General features: G+C 43.0%; 1 protein-coding gene across 6 annotated transcripts in view; it reads left to right on the top strand.

Moving 5' to 3' along the window:
- ICOSLG (inducible T cell costimulator ligand) overlaps positions 1-20,473 on the top strand; it is a 28,530-nt gene extending 8,057 nt beyond the window's left edge. For 2 of the 6 annotated variants that reach the window (XM_084843875.1, XM_084843876.1), the window contains exons 2-5: positions 3,979-4,019; positions 8,463-8,813; positions 10,178-10,447; positions 19,378-20,409. In XM_084843875.1, coding sequence (XP_084700001.1) covers positions 3,979-4,019; positions 8,463-8,813; positions 10,178-10,447; positions 19,378-19,463 — 748 coding nt within the window. In that variant the 3' untranslated portion in view covers positions 19,464-20,409. Of the gene's footprint in view, positions 1-3,978; positions 4,020-8,462; positions 8,814-10,177; positions 10,448-12,148; positions 12,317-16,818; positions 16,852-17,721 lie in introns of all 6 variants that reach the window. The other 4 variants (XM_084843872.1, XM_084843871.1, XM_084843873.1 and 1 more) reach the window with 4 other exon arrangements.

The raw sequence follows: 20,473 nt of genomic DNA, 5'->3' as shown, positions 1-20,473 counted from the left end.
AGGGTTGGGGACCCCTGCTTTATATGATATCATCAAGCTCCAGGGCCTTTCTGTGCTTTCTGACTTTATCCCACTTTTTAAAGATCAGGGATAATGAAGTATTTATAATATTGCGAGTTGAATTTCTCTGTGAAAAGAGGAAGTTGCGCTATAGCAGAGCTGTACCACAGCACTTAGTGGCTGTATAATGAAATATATAGAATTTGCAGATAAAGGAACACCCAGGAAAAAAAGCGGAAGTGCGTGTGAAAGGCCAATCTTAATCCCACAAAGAATCTGGAAGCAGAAGCCCCTGTAAAGTTATGGGATAAAAAGCCTCTGTGTAGAGAAGCCCAAACTCATGAACAAGCAAGTCCAATAAAAGGCATTTACCTACTTTGTGTCTTTACCCAACAACAACAAAACCCCACTATAAATGTTAGGTCATTTGTGAGCTCTTTGCCTTCTTGCAACTTCTTAATAAAGCTAAAGTTCCTTTCTTCATTAACAAGTTGGTTCTAGTTGAGACTGTGGGCAGTCTGTCATCCTTGCCATCCCTTTTGATGCTAAATTTAGTGATCCTGTGATTATCACTTGGCAGCAGAACATGTCAGCAACCCAAATAAAAGGTAGTTGTTTCTGCATGCTAAAGTTTCTCAGGTGTGCAGAAATATATTAATTTGTAAAAAAAAAAAAAAGTGGGGGCAGACCAGAAATGGGCAGTGCTTCCAGGACCTATGGAATGTTGAGGGTATCTGTTTGGGGTTGGGGAGAGACAAGAAAAGGAAAATGGCATTAGAGGGAGAGAATTGGCTTGCTCAAAACGCTGATAGCATATATCAGCCCTTCCTAATTTGATGTCCTCCAGATGTATTGGACTCCAACTCCCAGGGGATGATGGGAGTTGTAGTCCAACACATCTGGAGGGTACCAGGTTGGGGAAGGTTGGCATACAGTATACTGGAGGCGTGGATTAGAGTTGAGAGACTGCCTTCCGCGAGGCTAAATTCTTCACTCTGCATTATATGGGGAGGTGATCAGGACACCCCCTCAAATTAAAATAAAAGCAAAAAATTCAGTGACTTCTTGTCAAAATACGGCAGCAAATGACTCCATAACCACTACAGAGCACTACAAGGGTCAAGAAGTCCAATCTGGCAAGAATATTCAGCACACTTGAATCTTCAGTTCAAAGCCCTGATCACATACTTGCAGTATTGTGCAAAGCTAAGCCCATCATGTCCAAACTGAATTCCAAGTGATAATGCTACAGAAATAAACAGGACATGGATTGAATTGCAAACATCTTGAAACAAGTTTGGGAGGCTTTAAAAATGGAATCTTCCACATTTTTTTTTTAAACTACAGAAATTGAGGTGCTTTGTTATTTACCATTTATGGACTTCTTGTTTTCTTATAGCCCTTGGAAATATAACTAAATGGCAGATAGGTAACCATTGATAAATTGTTGTATTACAAACATTTGTTGTTGTTGTTCAGTTGTTATTTCAATTTCTTATTCTCTTCTTAATTATTTATTTCATTTCTATACCACCCAATAGCCGAAGCTGTCTGGGCAGTTCACAAAAATTAAAATTACAAATGGGGCAGTGAGGTGAAAAATGGAGCACTGTCACAAAATATGCTTCCCGCAGTATTAAAGCACCCAGCATGTTGCTCTAGCATCACATGAAATGATGCTGGAACAAATGCTTAGGTTCAGAGAGTAATGGCCTTGCTAATGTGCAACTGAGCTTGAGGAATAACCGGCCAGCACAATTAGGGAAAGTGAAGTGACTGAGGTTGGGAGGCTGTAAAATTTCTCAGAACTCCTGAGAGATGCTTGCAGAACCCAACGCTGAGGTGCTGTGCGCTGTCAGCAGGAAAAGTACTGGGCAGGCAAGAGATGGGGGCATAGAGTATGTTAGAGTCTAGACAGTTGTGGTTGGATCCAGATATAGTCATACCTAGGGTAGACCCATTGAAAGCAATTGGAGACAACTTAGTCATGACTTATCTGTCCCATTGATTTCAATGGGTCTACTCTACTCATACTCTAGGTATGACTATAATTGGATCCAAACCATACACCAGGGCACAGAACCTCAGGCCTGGGGTCCCCAGAAGGCAATGCCCCCTTCCCCTGGCCCCATCCATTTTCCCCCAACCCCTAATCATTGGGGGGGGGGGTTTCTCCAACTTTTGTACAGTTTTTTCCCCATTTGAAGCAGTTGAAATGCCTCTCCTAAAGCTTTGTTATTGGCAGGAAGAGCTTTCAGCTAAATATGCTGGTATTGGGGGGGGGTGCCCTTGTCCCTTTGGCCCCATCCACCACTGGAATATAGTCCCAGGGAGCTTCTTTGACATGGCATTTGGCCTTTAGGCTGAAAGAGGTTCTGCACCCCTGCCATATATGCTAGTTCTGCCAGTTGCCGGTTCTGTTAGTTGTGGCATCTGTCCCTGCATCATTGTGACCTGACAACCTTAAAGGAACAGAAGTGAATTTCACATATTTATTTGAACTAACTAGCCAAACTTTAACTGAAACCTCCTCCTTCCATATAAATTACTCCCAAGATTGCCAGTGACCTCTATAGGCAATACAAGCAAATGCCACAGAACAAGAATACCCTCTGCAACTGAAAACTTGCCTTGCTTCAGAATTTAGCTTCATTGCAGATGCTGTGGGCAATGCCAGTCTCCATAGTCTTTCTTGTTGCTGTTCAGTCGTTCAGTCGTGTCCGACTCTTCGTGACCCCATGGACCATAGCACGCCAGGCCTTCCTGTCCTGCGCTCTCTCCTGGAGCATGCTCAAGTTCATATTCATTGCGTCGGTGATGCTATCTAGCCATCTCATCCTCTGCCGTCCCATACTCAAGAAAAGTTATGAGCCACTTAGGTAATACAGTTATGTGGCTAGTATAGGGAAGTAACAATGTAGACCCAATTCATATAGTGCCTCCTGAGGTAAAAGTGCTTTCAAAATCTCCCTCCAGTGCTGTTGAATGAAAATATGTCTATACACTGTTTATGTGGGACTCCTATTCTGTAGCTACTTTCCATGCTGGCACCATCACCCCTTCCTCTTGAGTGCTCCACTGTTACCATGGCAACACTGAACCAGGCCTTTCATCAGCTACCACATTACCTCAGTATCCTATGAACTGAGACTAAGCATCTTTCATCATCTAGAAAGGCTGACCTTGAAATTTAAAATTCACATTACTATCTAAATGCTGTTTTATAAGTAGTTTTTAAAGGACGTTTCTCTCCCCCCACCCCCAAACTTATAAGGACAGAGTGAATTAATAAATCTAAATGCATACATAAAAGCACAAAACCATAAGAAGGCTGGCCGGGGAATGCTTGGAGTTGCAGGACATTTTTTTGTCTAAACATGCATAGGATTGTGCCCTAAGAGTATGAGTTCACAGACACCAATTCAAATTTTAGCCCAGCTATAAATTCACTAGGTAGGCTTAGGAAAGCTCAAATATTTTGGCCACCTAATGCGAAGAGAAAACTCACTGGAAAAGACCCTGATGCTGGGAAAGATTGAAGGCAAAAGAAGGGGATGGCAGGGGATGAGATGAATCACCGACGCAATGAATATGAACTTGAGCACACTCCAGGAGAGAGCGGAGGACAGGAAGGCCTGGTGTGCTATCATCCATGGGGTCACGAAGAGTCGGACACGACTGAACAACAACAAGGCTTAGAAAAGTCACAATCTTAGTCTTCTCCCCAAAAGTATCGTGGGGATAGAAATATTGACCTGCCTACTTATAGAGTGGCTGAATATGAATTATTGAAACAATATTTGAACAACTGTGACAGCTACAGAGGAAAATGCTATACAAATATTAATCTCATTACTATACACTTTTCCTGCCAGTATCTGGTGGTTCTTCAGTTGTGTTTTACAAGTTCTGAATACTATTTATTTCGTAATTATTTATTAAGATGTTGCCTCACACTCTATTTCTGTTTTGCTTTAGTCTTGGACTCATGGTCTTGTTTCTTTGGGTTCAGAGAGCTGGTAAGTTATGACTAAATTGTTGTTGTACTCATATGTAAAGCAAGCTCTTAAATATGATGGTGAGAATGGGAGTGATCAAAGGCAAGCTATTCTGTTCTTATGCTAAAGTTCAGGGTGGATTCCAGAAATGCAAACAAAAACACGTAGATTACCTTTTTAGATACAGTCAAGCAGTCTATAAATTGATTAAATATATAAATAATAAAATAATACAAAGGCCTGGATGTGCCTGATCTCGTCTGATCTCAGAAGCTAAGCAGGGTCAGCCTTGCTTGGATGGGAGACCACCTGGGAATCAGGCTTCCTGCATTGAGCAGCGGGTTGGACTCGATGTAGGCCCCTATAGGCCCCTTCCAACCCTATGATTCTATGACTAAATTAAAATTTGAAGTGACATCCCTCCTAATTATTTCCTTATCCACTCCCATACCCCTTTCCCTCACCCAGGAAAGCTGCCCTTCTAAAGTTTCCAGTGTCTCCCCCCACCCACCGTAAAAATCAGCTCTGTGCCTTTAACATGTGCACAGCAGGCAGTCAACAGGTACATCATCAGATCTCAATGTTGGGAAAAGCTGTACTTGTTCAACTTCTTGTGACATGGAAGATATGGTAGTGGTAGAGCTAACCCTGGCCTTGGAGGTGAGTCTTTCCAAGGGCCTTAGATTTAATTGAGTTTCCCTGAGATTCTGCTGAGATGGCAGACATAAACTGAAGGGTAATCAACAAGAGAGTCATAATGATAAAGAGCAGTAGATGCGGGTGTTCTCCATTCAGAACCAACCCAAGTTCTCCTTTCCACTAAAATGTTCAACATGAATTGAACTGAAACCAGTGAATCAAGTGAGGGCTCCTGCCTATGTACATTAAAAATTCACATTCATTCCCCTCTCTAAAGCAGAGGTAGGAAGACTTCTGGCTCATAGGATCAGTTTTGTTTTTTTACTAGAACCCTGAGATACACCAACCATAGCCAGGTGCAAAAGACTTACACTTAAGGTATATGCAGGTGTTCACTTTCATTCATGTAGACTTAAGGGCAGGGCAGGGCAGGACAGGGGCAGGCATGGAAGCCCAGCCCCCAGAATCCCCCATGCCTCAGTTGCCTTTAAATTCTTTGCACATTGAGCACAAAAATCTAAAGAATGCACTTACAAAGCTCCTTTAACTGGAAACCCCAATAAGGCAAGGGTTGATATCAAGAGCTTTGTAAGCCGAAAGTGCTTCCAAAGCCATCTTCAGACCTTTATGCTCAACACATGAAGATCTCAATGGCCACCAGGAACAGGGGGATTGGGGGGGGGGGGCTCATATGTGCACCCATATCCCCATCCGCACTTTAGCCCTGCATGTGTGCAGGTGAATGCCTGCATAGGGCATTAGAATGAAAGTATTCGGAGACCAGGAATTTGTTTTGAGTACCAGAACTCAACGGTCCTCCCACACAAAAATCCACTCCTGGTCACACCAAATCCTTGCCAATGTACTGCAAATCACCCAGAGATCTACTAGTACACCCAGATCTATACCTTCAGCCTAGCCCTCATATAAAGCACCATAAACAAATAGGCTAAGCAAATAAGACTCTAGTCTAAATCTAAATCGAAGTATGTAGATAAAGAAGTCCAGTGGATTTATGGAAATAAACACCAGGCCACATTTGGAATATTGCGTCCAGTTTTAATTTTGAAAGGTTGAATCCAGATGGAGTTGGATGGTAAAAGTCCTGAAATTAGATGAATCAAGTAGTTACATCTTTGAATGAAATTGAAAGCTCTTGGCCGTGCTAGCTGTCGTAGCAGAAGTAAGAAGGTGTCCAGCTAGGCAGGAATTCCCCCAGTGAGAAGGGAATTTAATACCACTGAGGGTCGTGACGCAGTGGCAGAGCACATGTTTTGCACACAGCAGGTCCCGAGTTCAGTCCCCAGCATCTCCAGGTAGGACTAGAGAAGAATCCTGCCTGAAACCCCAGAGAACCGCTGCCAGTCAGTGTTGACAATCCTGGGCTAGATAGACTTAATATAAGGCAGCTTCCTATGTTCCAAAATGACTGCAGGCTGTGAAATCCTGTGTTGGCTGATCTGTCAGAAATAGCTGTATATACAAGATCCTCTTTGAGACTGCTTGTCAACAAGTGATCCGCATAATGACCTGTGCTGTTTGTTTTGAGTACCAGAACTCAAAAGTCCTTGCACAGAAAAATCCACTCCTGGTTGCACCAACACCTCTAGTTTTCTTCATTTCTGCAGTATAATTTAGGGCAGATGGAAATCATTTTATTGCTGTTGTAAACAATTGGCAAGGATTTCTGACTCCCAATCTACTGCAGATCACCCAGAGATCTGACTGGGAAGAAGCAAGAACATTGTGTGTGTGTATGAACCATCCAAAAGACTGCATGAAATCCACTCACAAATTGGTGCCTTTTTTTCATCTGTACTGTCCTCCAGCCATCCAGTTTAGCACCATAGTGCTAAGCCCGTCAGGGGAGATTAGCTGTGCCTTTTGAGGGAAAACATTGCTTTGAACCTGTTTGGTGCCACTTAGTGTATGTGCTGGAGAATTCTCTTGTGGCAGCAGTTCCATCACATTTAAGTAACTGCCCGTTTACAAGTGATGGGGAAATTGGGTCAGAGGAATAATTTTCTCAGGAGACCACCTACTCCACTATATGCCGTCATAATCCCAAAGCCATCCAAAGGATAAGCTGGAAGAAAGGCCCACAGAGTCTGAAGGCCTGCAGAGAGCCTGGCTGCTCTCCACCTTTGGATCTCTCTACTTCCAGAGATTTGCCAAATCCTGTCCCTGAACCCCTTATGCACAGGTAGACCTTTATATGCAGTGGCATCTATGTAGTTCTGACTAATCATAACCACAGCAGGGGTAAGGGTGGCGGAATAGTTTGTGGAATTCACTACCACAAGATGTGGTGATGGCCAGTAGTTTAGAGAGCTTAAAAAAAAGATTAGACAAATTCATGATGGCTATCAATGGCTACTTGTCATGATAACACAATGAAATAACACAATACCAGATGAGAGGTGGAGAAACAGGATGGCCATTACCATCAGTCTGTTCTTAAGTTTCCTGATGCATCTGACTGGCTGCTGTTGAAAACAGAATCGGGATAATGGGCTTCAGTCTGAAGCAGCAAGGCACTTTGGTTAAATGCACTAAGGCCATTGCTGTACTCTTAAAACTAGCGAACAGGCTTGGCTTCGTATGGGTTGGAATAGCCCTTCATTTGATACAGAGACAGCTTAAGCAAAGTGACATAGCTGTCGGAGTTGGACATATTGTGCCTGCCCTCACTTGTGCCAAGTGAAGTCATGGCCACTGGCTCCTGCCTGAGGGACCCTGAGGGAGGGGTTTGCCCACTCTATTCTCCAGAGGGAGCTGCCCCACAGAAGTGGGGAGGGGCAGCCATATAACTCTATCCCTTGGACTATTCCCCCTGGCTTCAGACAGTGGTGACTGAAGCTGATACTGCAGAATTCAAACACACTGACATATTTAAATTAATTACAATTAATGCATTAAAAAAACCAAATAGCCTCGATGTGCCCACCACTAAGCTCCCCTTAGTATGTATGCCAAGTTTCAGGTGTCCTAAGTTTCATCATCTTGGCCCTATTACCCAGACAGACAACCTTTTTCTTATTCTAGATTAGCCAGAACCACACGCACACTGGGTGCTTCCAGAGAGAGGGCTCCTGAGTTTAACAGTCAAAAGACATTGTGCAGCTATTCTGTTTTTTTCCTCCTTATCAGATTTTTTGGCAAGAAAAAAGATGGAAGAAGCAAGAAAATGTGGGAAGACTACGAATTGGAGATTATGTCATCTGGAAACACCCCCCTTAAAATTCTGTGAATGAGGCAGGGTAATTGCACAATAAAAGCCTCCTCTGGAAGCACCTACCATCTTGTGCGTGCAGCTAAGTGGAGGGGGAGAGAGAGAGAGCGAGCACTGAATGAGCAGGTTCCTGGCGGCAATTCCGCCACTGTGATAATAAATGAAGCAGTACTAAAACTTATTTTTGTTGCTGGGGATCAGTTCAAGGTTATTTTTGTATAGTTTGACATTTTCAAAAAAATATTTTATGCCACTATTTTGTTTTTCTTTCCCACCCCGAGCTTCTGTGGGTAAGATTGGTTATTAATCTAAGATGTCGTGCTGCTTGAAGACATCCCTCTCGCTTACTGTTATTTCATGAGCAGAACAGGCACTGCTTCTAAATACCTATGAAAGCTGTGAGTTACACTTCAGTCCTGCTGTCTTCAGTGGGGTTGGGATTCACCATTATATTTGGTCCCAGTCTCCCCAACGTAATTAGAAAGGTGGGGACAGTAACATTAAGTTCAGTGGAAATGAAATGTAGTAAAACTGGATGATATGCTGCAATATATTTTTTAGTTGTGTTTTATCCTCCTTGTTTGTCTTTCTAGAGAATGAGTCAGTAGTCACTGGCATAATAGGAAGTACTGTTGAACTAAAATGCAATTATTCTGGAAATGAACCATTCATCTTAAATGCATTTCGAATACAGTGGCAAAAAAAAGGGGTGACTGCATGCCTCGTAGATGCCTATTTTCCTAATCGAGATATGAAAGAATACCAGTGCCAGGAATTCAGAAATAGGACTCTGGCTGATAAACAACTGAAGGATGGTGACTTTTCTCTGAAACTGCTACACATCGGCCTTAATGATGAGCACACATATGAGTGTCTGATACAGAGAAATAGAAGTGGAATGTTTAACGTCATTCATCATGCAAGTGTAACTCTCAAAGTGGCAGGTAAGGTTACCTCCCTTTCAAAGCAAATATTTATAAACCACCGGTCAGTGACCCAGGAGAAACATCCTCTTTTAAACATTTGCAAAGTTCTTTTGAGTCCAGAGAATGACAGGGGGGAAGAACATGTCCAGAACTGTGATTACACGTCATGAGAACAGAAGAGCAGTGGTGTTTTAAATGAGACATTGTACTAACACATAGGGGACAATCCAAGCCCTTTCTTCCCTTGTACTGTGCTTGTGTGTGTGGCTCTAGAAGTGAGAGGCCACTGCCACCAACCTACCAACTCCCCTGTTCGTGGAGAACTGCACTCGCAGGCAGGTTGCCTGCACCTACCGGTGTGTGTATGGGGGGACGGCATCAGACCGATAGAGATTATTTCCATGTACCTTCTTTGGGTGTGTGGTTTTTTCTTGTCTTTTTTATTCCGTACTGAATAAGTTAAACCTGCTTGCAGATGGTTTTGTGAAATTTGGGGCAAATGAACAGCACCAAAAATTGAGTTTGTACAAGCAACCTCAAGTCTGGACTGTAGAGACTTGCTGTATCGTGCCCATTGTCTTTCACTAAATTCGACCCTGACTTTGGTGGCATCGTACACTTAAGCACCACTTTTTCACAAGCCCCACTGAAAGAAAGGAGAGCTTTGTGGAAGCTGGGGGTGATGGAATGCACCCTTTAGTTTTAGAATCTGTGCCCTGTCCTCTTGCTGGATTTCTAATTTTAGGACTATGTGACTGCAGTGGAGATGGGGTATCCCTGCAAAGCCACACAGGGTTCAGTCTGACCCTCTGCTGATTGGTACTTTTCATGACAGGCCGTGGAAATAGTAGTGTTAGTCTGAGTGGTGGACTCAGATGAGAAAGGGCCATCTCTTAGTAGAAGAGCACACGCTCTGCATGCAGAAGGTTCAGGGTTCAGTTTGTGACTTCTCCAGCTAAAGGGAACAGATAGCAGGTGATGAGAAAGTGGTTCTCCAGAGTCTCAGGCAGTCAGAGTAGACTGTATTGAGCTAGATGGACCAAAAGTCTGACTTGGTATAAGGCAGCTCTCTATTGTTCATATGAATGGAGTAATAGTCCATGCAGCCTAATACCTTTACTCTCTTTTGATGTTGCTTCCTGCATTTCTGGTTCCTCAGTAAGGCACCAAACCCCCATGCAAGCAGGACCCAAGTCCCACCACCTGTCTTGACATAATCTGATGGCAGTTCAAGGAACTGGTGGAGAGGGCAATAGTTGTTATAGTACCATGTTTTGAAATTCCTTCCCTCCAACCTTTTGTAGCCACAAGATCACCAAAAGTGGCAGATCAGACTATGCAAAAATGTTGTTGTAAAAGTACACCACCCTTATTTCTTGCAGGAAACTACAGCACACCAGTTTTAACGGGCCCTGAGCTATCTGGAGAAGAAATGACATTTTTTTGCAATTCTAGTCATGGATATCCACAACAAAAGCTTTACTGGATAAATGAAACGGATAACACCCTCTTGAATGCAACAGAAACGTCAATTAAAGAGCCGGATGGGATGTTCAGTGTTTACAGTGTGTTAACAATTAAAGCAGCTTCCAACATAAAGTTAGGGTGTACAGTTGAAAATGAGCGGTTGCACCAAAACATAACTACCACCAGTAAGTAAATGCTCACATTTTACTTGTAAAGGCTATGGTCTGTCTTCAGTGAGATGTCTGTAATGAGGGACAAATGTGTCAAAAATAGGTTTGTTTTATTAAAATACACAATACAATTCAAGTCCTGAACTCTAAAATCTTGGCTTTTTGATCATTTGTCAGTTAGAATGAAGTCTTGGAATCTTATATAAGACATGGAAGGATAGTTTCAAAGTTTCAGTGAGAATTCATATGGGTCTCATAACAAAACTTGCAGCCAAACAGTTGGCTGGTTTAGTTAAATCAGCATGCAAAATTCAGACCGCCCCTCACCCTTTTGCCTCTTGGCTTTCACTGCCTGCTTGGGAATGCTAGGTCACGGTGATGTTGTGATGGAAGTAGTTGACCTTGGCTGAATTCTTCTTCCTCTGGAATTTTTTAAGTTACATGAACTACAGCCAGCAATCCTCTAATTCCCTATGTCTCAGTGTTTGAGCCTCCAAAGCTTCCCTGTCTGTCCACTTCCTTCTTGCTGATAGCACGCATCATCTTTCTTATGTCACACTTATTGTTGTGGTCCCTCTTTTTTCAGCTTCAGTGTCTATGCCACCCTCCAGTCCCTGCTTTTCAGACCAGTCTGAGTCTGATTTCTATTAGTTACCCAAACCTTTAGGTAGCCACTCTAGCACTCTCTCTCTCTTTAAGTTGATCTTAGGATATCAAGGGCTATACCAATAGCTCAAATGAATATAGTCACTGGGGGAAGCTGCTTTCTGGACAGAGTTTCCTCAAGCCCGATCAGAAGCAATGTACCAATTATTTTCCATTGCACTAAAGTTGTTTAAATTGGAAGCTTCAGTGCAGGAAAGACCAGGAATGAGGAGAAAGCAGGGGAGATGGTAGAAGGACAGTCAGCTACGACATGCATCCTTCAGCTACAGGCTGCGGAAGAGAGAGTAAGCCACCAGGGGACACTTCCTATCATTCCTCCCCACCCCCACAACAGCTGGTATCTGATCACCTTGATTCAGGCATTCATGTGGGACTTAGCAGAAAGAGGTGGCCAGCACAAGTTGCTGAAAACCCATAGGAAGACAATGGTAGGAAGTACAACTTGGAAAACTTTATCTTATGCCACTTAAGGCACAATCCTCTGTATGTTTAGACAGAAAAAGGCTTATAGCTCCCAGCATTCCCCAGCCAGCAGTGCTGGCTGGGGAATGCCGAGATTTGTAGAACATTTTCTGTCTAAACATGCAGAGAATTGTATCCTTACATGTGACTAATTCAATATGCCCATAAGGCATGTTTCTCTTTTAAAACAGTGCTCAGTTTTAGCCATGCTAAACTTGAGAATTTTGAAATGAGTCTGTAATCTAGCTGGCCTTTGGGGAAATGAGTAGGGCGGGAAAGGCAGCAATTCTGCTGGGTGCGTGCGTGTGACTTCTCAATGCTGAATTGCTTAAGGAAACCCTCTCTGGTTGATGACCAGTTTTTCTCTTCCTTTGTGTTGTGTTCACCATTAGAGGATAATAGTCAATTTTGTTAACAACTTATCCCACATTTAATTTTACTGTGTTTCTTTTAGTGAAAATGAATTTTCAGGTACTTTGAAAGCATAAAAATACTCAACTATGCAATTTGTGTTATCTGCAGACTGAGCCACTGTGTTACAGGTTCTTTTGCTTTTCTCACCCCCCCCCCCACATTGATCCTGTTTAGTTGACCTAAGCAGTTCTACAACCAGCCCTATAATTGATCTCAAGCAACATAAAACAGTTATAGCTCTGAGTGCTGTTGCAGCTGCAGCTGCAGCTGCCATTGCATTAATTCTTATTCCATACAACTGGTGGGATAAAAGGAAGCGTTCTCGTCAAAGAACATATACTGGTAAGTAAATGGTACATGCATTGTTGCAAACCTATACCGGAATGTGGGAGCAATGGCCCATCTCTAGATTGCCAGAATGGTTAACCTGACATTTCTGAGGCAGAGAGACAGGTGGTATTTAGCATAGGCAATCCAGATAGCTTATCTTAGGTGGAATATAAATGAGCACCCAAGGGTGCTGCCTGGGCTATCTCTTCATCCAGCTACTCACACCCCAAGAGGGAACCTCTTCCTGTGATTGCCCATAGGGTTTGCCACGCCCTGCACTTGAAGTATGCTCCAGCTACAGTGGGGCTGAAGCAGCCGCCCTGTTGCGGAGGCTGCTGGGAGAGAGTGCCTCATTCTCTCTGCAACAGGTAATGGGATGAGGCCCCTCAGAGGAGGAGAGAGGCAGTCTCCAGATCTTGTCTCCATAGGAGGAGTGGCCCTCTTCCCTCAACCCCTAGAAGACTTTCTGCCTTCCTCATGGGTTGGCAGACTTTTCATTGTTCCCGCCTTCTTGAGAGCCAAGCCTAAAAATGCCCAAGAAAAATAAAAGGCATCTCTTGGGAACTGCCAGGATTATCTGTATTTTAAAGAAGGTAATTAACAGACATCGAGTTGAATAAACTTACATACAGCATATACGTATTTATTATATATATTTGCTGTTGTGCCGCTTTACACCTACCTCTACTTACTTACTTACTTACTTTATTTATTTATTATTGCGAGCAGTATTCGTAAGTTTATTCAACTCACTCTCTGCCTTCTATAAAATACAGAAAATCTTGGCAGTTCCAGGAGCTGCCTTTTATTTTTCCTGGGGATTTTTAATCTTGGCTTTCCAGAAGAGGACAGGTTCAAGGCAAGCTATTGAATCAGCATTCATGTCACTGGTAAGTATGTCTGTCAGAACACATTGAGAAGATGTGGTCATGCCGGGCTCACCCTGTAAGAGAAAACAACGCAACGACTCCTGTTTTTAGGAATATTTGTATGTGCCATAAGCATCATGCAGCTTTCCGTTGTTTTGCCACCTGGATCCTTGTTTGCATGCATGGCTTGGAAGACTGAAGGGATGCTGCAGTGGCTTATTCCGATGCTCATACACTTAGGACAACAGGCATGTGAAAAGCTAAGCTAGAGGGATGAACAGAATGTCCCATGTGGCCTGCTGCACTTCTCACAGCTCTCCATACTTTGAGCCCCCTCTCAAAACAGGGAGAGATCTCAGGGTTCAGCTTCTATGCAGGAAGTGACAATCTGCCACAGTCTTGGTCCCCATCCCCTCTCTTCCTAGCTTGCTCTGGAGGTTGGAATATGTAGACAGACTTTAAAAAATTAGTGCTTGTTACCGTGGGAGCTAAAGAGCAAAGTACTAACTATAGCTGAACTGTGATCAATGTACATTCTCCAAGTACCTGGCAGATCAAGTAGAGAGCCAGCCACATAATAGGCACTTACTTATTTCTGGCCAGCAGCAATGTTCATGCTCCAGAGGATATCTTTAGGTCTCCTTCTGTAAATTTAATTGATGATGTAGAGCAGGGGTGGGCAACTTGTAGGCCAAAACATCTGGAGGGGCAACAACTTGCCAGCCGCTAGTGTAGAGCCATTCTGCTTCTCCTTAGGACTCTAATAACATTAAGGCTGCCCACTATATCACAGATATGACTGTCTTTGTTATTTTTGGTGAAGATTCACTAGTGAAGATTCTCCAGTCTCTCACTGATGAAAGGGAGATGGGGCAAATGTCTTTATAAGAATATGGAGTTACAATAAGCCAAGGGCACAACTGTTTCAGAAAGCTTATGGATTGCTTCTTAGCAGAGTACAATACAGGAAGTAAAACATGTGTTATTCGGACCCAGACTCCTGCTTTGGCAGCAGCCAGTGTCTAAAGGGGAAGAGGAATTATTTGATCAATAAAACTTGGCAAAGCAATCCTGGATCTCTCATTGCATTTATGCATACAGATTGATGTTGTTTATTTGTAGAGGAACAGCTGCTGACTCCAAAACTCAATCTGTGTAGTTTAACTTTTGCCAATATTTTTAAAATGTTTTTGGCATTAACAGCAGTCGTAACAACATTGGCCCTAACAAGGCATTTTCAAATAGTAAGAACCACAAGACAAGCCCTAGCTAAGAGAGTTCAGAGTCAGTCCCACATTCACAGAACATCTAATTAATCCTAGATGCCTTCCAGAACATGTTTATCTATAAGTTCCTATACTTCCTTCCTCACAGATGAAAAGATAGAGGGATGAGATGCCACCCGCACTCAGTTTTCATAGAATCATAGAATAGTAGGGTTGGAAGGGTTCATAGAGTCCAACCCCCTGCTCAGTGCAGGAATCTAAGTCAAAGCATCCCTGACAGATGGCTGTCCAGCTTCATCTTGAGTGCCTCCAGCATGGGAGAGCCCACTACCTCCCTGGGTAGTTGGTTCCATTGCTGTATTGCTCTAACAGTCAGGAAGTTTTTCCTGATGTTCAGCTGGAATCTGGCTTCCTGTAACTTGAGCCCATTATTCCATGTCCTGCACTCTGGGATGATCAAGAAAAGATCCTGGCCCTCCTCTCTGTGACAACCTCTCAAGTACTTGAACAGCGCTATCATATCTCCCCTCAGTCTTCTCAAGGCTAAACATGCCCAGTTCTTTCAGTCTCTCCTCATAGGGCTTTGTTTCCAGTCCCCTGATCATCTTCGTTGCCCTCCTCTGAACCCTCTCCAGTTTGTCTGCATCCTTCTTTAAGTGTGGTGCACAGAACTGGACACAGTACTTGTAATAAGTTTGGGTCCATATCTTAAGAAGATAACATGGTGGTTTTTATTAAATAGAGTTGTAACAACAAGCAATTCTTTGCTAGAGCTCTCCCAGCCAGTCCAGGCTCCACCCCACTCTCCACGGATAATCTCCAAATTCCCATCCCAATGTTTCTTGTAAGGAAATGTCTTTAAATTACTACAATCACTACAGTACTCAAGATGAGGCCTAACCAGTGCTGAGTAGAGGGGAACTAGTACTTCTTGGGATTTGGAAGCTATGCTTCTATTAATGCAGCCCAAAAGAGCATTTGCCTTTTTTTTGCAGCCACATCACTTTGTTGGCTCATATTCAGCTTGTGATCTACAACAATTCCAAGATCCTTCTCGCTTGTAGTTGTTGAGCCAAGTATTGCCCATCTTGTAACTGTGCATTTGGTTTCTTTTTCCTAGGGGCAGAACTTGGCATTTATCCCTATTAAATGTCATTCTGTTGTTTTCTGCCCAGCAATCCAGCCTATCTAGATCACTTTGAATTCTGTTTCTGTCTTCTAGGGTATTAGCTATCCCACCCAATTTTGTGTCATCTGCAAATTTGATCAGCATTCCCTGTACCTCCTCCTCCAAGTTATTAATAAAAATGTTGAAGAGCACTGGGTCCAGGACTGAGCTCTGTGGTACCCCGCTTGTTACTCTCCCCAGTTTGAGAAGATCCCATTGATAAGCACTCTTTGAGTCCGATTCTGTAGCCAACTGTGGATCCACTGGATCATTGTTTCATCTAGCCCACTGTGAGCTAGTTTGCTCATCAGGATATCATGGGGCACTTTGTCGAAAGCTTTGCTGAAGTCGAGGTATATTATGTCCACCGCATTCCTGCAGTCCACAAGGGAGGTTACTTGATCAAAAAATGAGATCGGATTCATCAGATTCATTTGTTCTTGACAAATCTATGTTGGCTTTGAGTAATCACTGCATTGTTTTCAAGGTGCTTCCAGATGGATTGCTTTATCATCTGCTCCAGAATTTTCCCAGGAATTGATGTCAGACTGACTGGTCTGTAGTTCCCAGGTTCCTCCTTTTTGAAGACAGGGACAACATCAGCCCTCCTCCAATCATCTGGCATGTTGTGGACAGCTTGCTTGCTTTACTATCTAAAATTACTCTTCAGTGTCTTTGAGTTATTCACTTTGTGAATAAACCTAGCTCAAGAGAGTTGGATAAAGGACCCCAGTCAATAAACATCATTGAAGTCTGTTACTGAATGTCCTTGTTCACACATGCGTGCAAAGTCGCATATATACACATGTACTGATGAACATGGAAATATAGGATCTTTTGCAGAGGTGTGACAAAATGGGGAAATTCACTTGAGAGTGAACAATGCAAGTTTTATTTTACCGTAAAAGTTTACAAAAGGAAGAAGGCTTGCTTAGTATACCAACATTACACCCCCATCCAGATTTTGCGCTTCGCATGGTATATAAAATGACTCCCTGGAGATTAGCTTCCTCTCTGTAACTTCATATTTAAATATTCTATTGGTCTTATTCTCCCTTCATTTTTTTTATCTTACCCAGGTTGTAGGTTTGGTTATGTAATCAATTATTGGGGTTCTGAGTTCCTACTTGTCATCTTAAAAGCAATTAAAATGGTCCTTCTTCCATTTACAGTACACATTATGGTATAATGCATCCTTACAGAATTCTCCATGAATTCTGAAACTTCTTGAATTTTGCTTTCTCTTTACAGATATTCATGAAAATGAAGAAGCACACCACAGCGGTAAGGAGAAAACAATTTACTAACCCAGTAATAAGATTTCTTGAGAAAAGTGTACTTGGAATTCCCAAACTGACATTTTCTTCAAATCTGTGTATAGTTAAAAACAAGAGTCACCTTATCTTGGTCCAGATCTTGGAGCCTGTTCTTTATACTAGTAATCATTTCAGAAATTGTCTGTCTTTCTTGGCTCCTCCACTAATTTCTCTCTCTTGCAAAAGCAAAATGTGTGTGTGTGTGTGTGTGTGAATAATAACATAGATGATATAGACAAAGATATAGATGGTTTTTCTTATAATATGCGTGCTGAGAAGATTTATTTAGCACATTTGGGAGCTCCATGACTCTGCGCATTCAAGTGCTAGGACACTGTCATCTCTGTTCCAATAGAGGGACATTTACAATTGACAGTTGGGCACAATTGCCTTGAGCTGTTTGCCTTTGCTGGTAGACAAGCGAGATGGAGGCTTTGAGAAAAACTGGAAGCACTCTGACAATACCGGGGCTCATATTTTGATCCTGTCCTGCTAGATCACAGGTGTGCAACTCGCAGCCCATAAGCCCCAGGGAGCCCATCTACTTTTCTGGTGCTGCTATTACCGGGACAACAATCTGATGTAGTTGGTATCTCAGTTGGAATCACTGGGCTGGGGAGGGAAGCCTTAACCTCGCCCCTAGATATCCCATTCCAGGCGGATATGGATACATGTACACTCATATGCATATATGTATGTGTGGCCCCCAACTCACCACCCAGCACTGTATGTGGCCCTCAGGGCTGAAAAGGTTGCCTACCCTTGCACAAAATGAATATTGGTATGAAGCAGTTCTCCTTTTCCCATATGTAACAGGTTTTTAATTTTGTTTTCAAAGCTCCTGTTTAAAGCTCCTGGAAATATAAAACTTCCAGTTGTCTTGGACTGCTGGAGAAAAATCGATTTGACATGACAACACTACCTTGAAGCATTCCCTCGAATACTGGTGGATATGTGTTTTATCTGCCTCAGAGCATGGGCTGAAGCTAAGCGCTTACACCTGGACTTATGCACTGCCAGCAGCTAGCTTTATCCATTGTACGGGTGAAGGTACTATCCAGTATGTGGCTGAAGGATAAAGACTATACAATATAATTAGTCCCATGAATGAAACCCAGAATGGCACGCTTTCTTAATGCAGCCCAGGACTGATATGAAAGCTGACACATACAGTTGAGCTGAGGGCTTCACTTGTTATAAAATTCTGATGTTGACAGATTCATGGAGGATAGTTCTGAATCAATTCTCTAGAGCTTCCACGTGTTTTTGCAAGATGCTGAACACCAGTTGCTGGGGAGCAACAGTGAGGGCAGGCTATCACTCTCATGCCCTGCTTGTGGGCTTCCAGAAGGCATCTTGTTGGCCGCTGTGGGAAGGAGGGTACTGTACTAGATGGGCTTTTCAGTCTGATTGAGCAGTGTGGTTCTTTCTGACAGAGCAATATGACAACGGAACCAATTACCTAGGGAGGTGGTGGGCTCTCCCACACTGGAGGCCTTCAAGACGAGGCTGGACAGCCATTTGTCAGGGATGCTCTGAGTTGGATTCCTGCACTGAGCAGGGGGTTGGACTCGATGGCCTTGTAGGCCCCTTCCAACCCTACTATTCTGTGATTCTATGATTCTCATGTTCCAAAGTATGGTGGTCGTAGTAGAGCAGCAGGAGGCTTCTGAGCCCAACGTTCCAGTGGTGGCACAGAGCATGAGAGATTCATAGAGGTGGGAGGGATTAGTGCTTACAGAGCAGAGAACTCTTGCAACTGGAGGACCAAATTCCATTTTGGAGAAGCTCTCCAGGGCCACATTCCAGTGATCTGTGGGGCCAAAGGCAAAAGGGATGGGGCCAAAAATACAATACCAGCACAGTTTAGCTTTATGCTCTTACTGCCAGTCACTAACCCTTAGGAGAAGCATTCCAGCCTTTTAGAATGGGAGAAAAGCTGCACCAAAGCCAAGAAACCACCAAACGATCAGTGGTTGGGAGAAAGGGGCGGAGCCATCTGGGAAACTCTGGAGGGCCAAATCGGGACCCCAGAAGGATGGGGTTGGGACCCCAGGCCTGAGGTTCCCCACCCCTGTTATGGAGGGCAGGCTCCAGGCACAGCCCAGAAGAATTGCCCAATTAAAAGGCTGGGGATCTGCCTTCCGACACCCCTTTCAGGAAAGAATATGGAAGGCACCAGCTTGGGGAAAACTGCCATAAATGTTCTCAGCATTCTTTTGTATTAGGCTTACTTAATCAATACAATTATGTTTGTCACACTCCGCCAACATCTACTGGTATTTAGCACTGTTTTCCTGACACTGGTGAACCACCCGAAGAGCTTCGGCTATTGGATTGTATAGAAATGTAATAATACAATAAAATAGACATAAGCTTGAGACATACACTAATACAGGGATGGGGAAAGTGTGGCCCTCTAGATGTTGTTGGACTGCAACTCCCCTCACCCCTCACCATTGGATAGGCTAGCTAGGGCTGATGGAAGTTGCAGTCCAACATCTGGAGGGCCACAAGTTGCCCACCCCTGCACTAACAGAACAATCCTATGTAGGTCTATTCAGAAGTAAGTGCCGCTGAATTCAGTGGGACTTATTCCCAGGTAAGTATGCATAGGATTGCAGCCTAAGCTAAGTGTAAATTACAGGCATAATCAAGCCAGAAGTCCTTTTTCATTGCTTAGAGAATCAACAGAGTTCCGTTGATAATGTTGTTGCAGGCCGTCTCACAATTCAGTCCTAAATACTTGGAAACATATTTTCAATTATTTCTAATTGAGCTTACTGGAAAACCCATCTTAAAAGTGGGTAACTTTCAGATAAGCTGCAAATTCTTACTAAACCAGTGCTTTTAATTTACTTGGAAGGTACACCTGTGGGAAAATACGTGATTTTACAAAAATCAAGGTTTTTGTTTTTATGTCATCTTTATAGGAAGATGTCTCCCAAGCTACATTTTTTTTGTTAGTGCCTAACTGATCAGTCTGTAAGATATGAATAATTCTGCAATATGAATAAGATGATGTTTTGGTCAATTTTGTTCCAAATGAATTGTGTCCTGGTTTTGTCTAAAGCTTTTACTGTTTGATCATGCACAGAGATGAGTGTCTTATCATTGTTGTGCCAGAATGGTAGCAGTAGTAGGTCCAGTATAAATGTTTGTCAGATGCAAGATTTGCAGCAGTGATAGATGCTCCTGGCCCAACCCAAAGTTATTCTTTGATACCCAGAGTATTAAAGGAAACGTTTTTCTATGCACAAATAACCTCTTCCTTATGAGACTTTAGTGCCGCTGGGATACTCCTGAGGTATCTGGTACCTAACTTTATTATGGGTAAAGATCTAGTTCCTATGTGTCCTGCTGGGCTAAAAATAATTCTAGCTAAGAAGGGCTTTCCTATACCTGCCTCCGTACTCTTTTTTGTAGTGTATGTAGCAAGACAGACACATTCAGGCTGCAGAAAGCAAGAACCAGCAAAGTTGTATGTTTCTTTTAAAATGACATTTATTGAATACATGATGACATCAAAACTCAAAAAGTCTATTGAGAAAATATCTCTATGTTATGCACTCTGAACGAAGTTTGAAATT

Source organism: Heloderma suspectum, chromosome 3 (assembly GCF_057233095.1).
Source record: "Heloderma suspectum isolate Gila_16-S chromosome 3, 16-S_ref, whole genome shotgun sequence".
Classification (NCBI taxonomy): Eukaryota; Metazoa; Chordata; class Lepidosauria; order Squamata; family Helodermatidae; genus Heloderma; species Heloderma suspectum.
The sequence above is the reverse complement of the archived record's forward strand: the minus strand, read 5'-3'. Positions and strand labels throughout refer to the sequence as shown.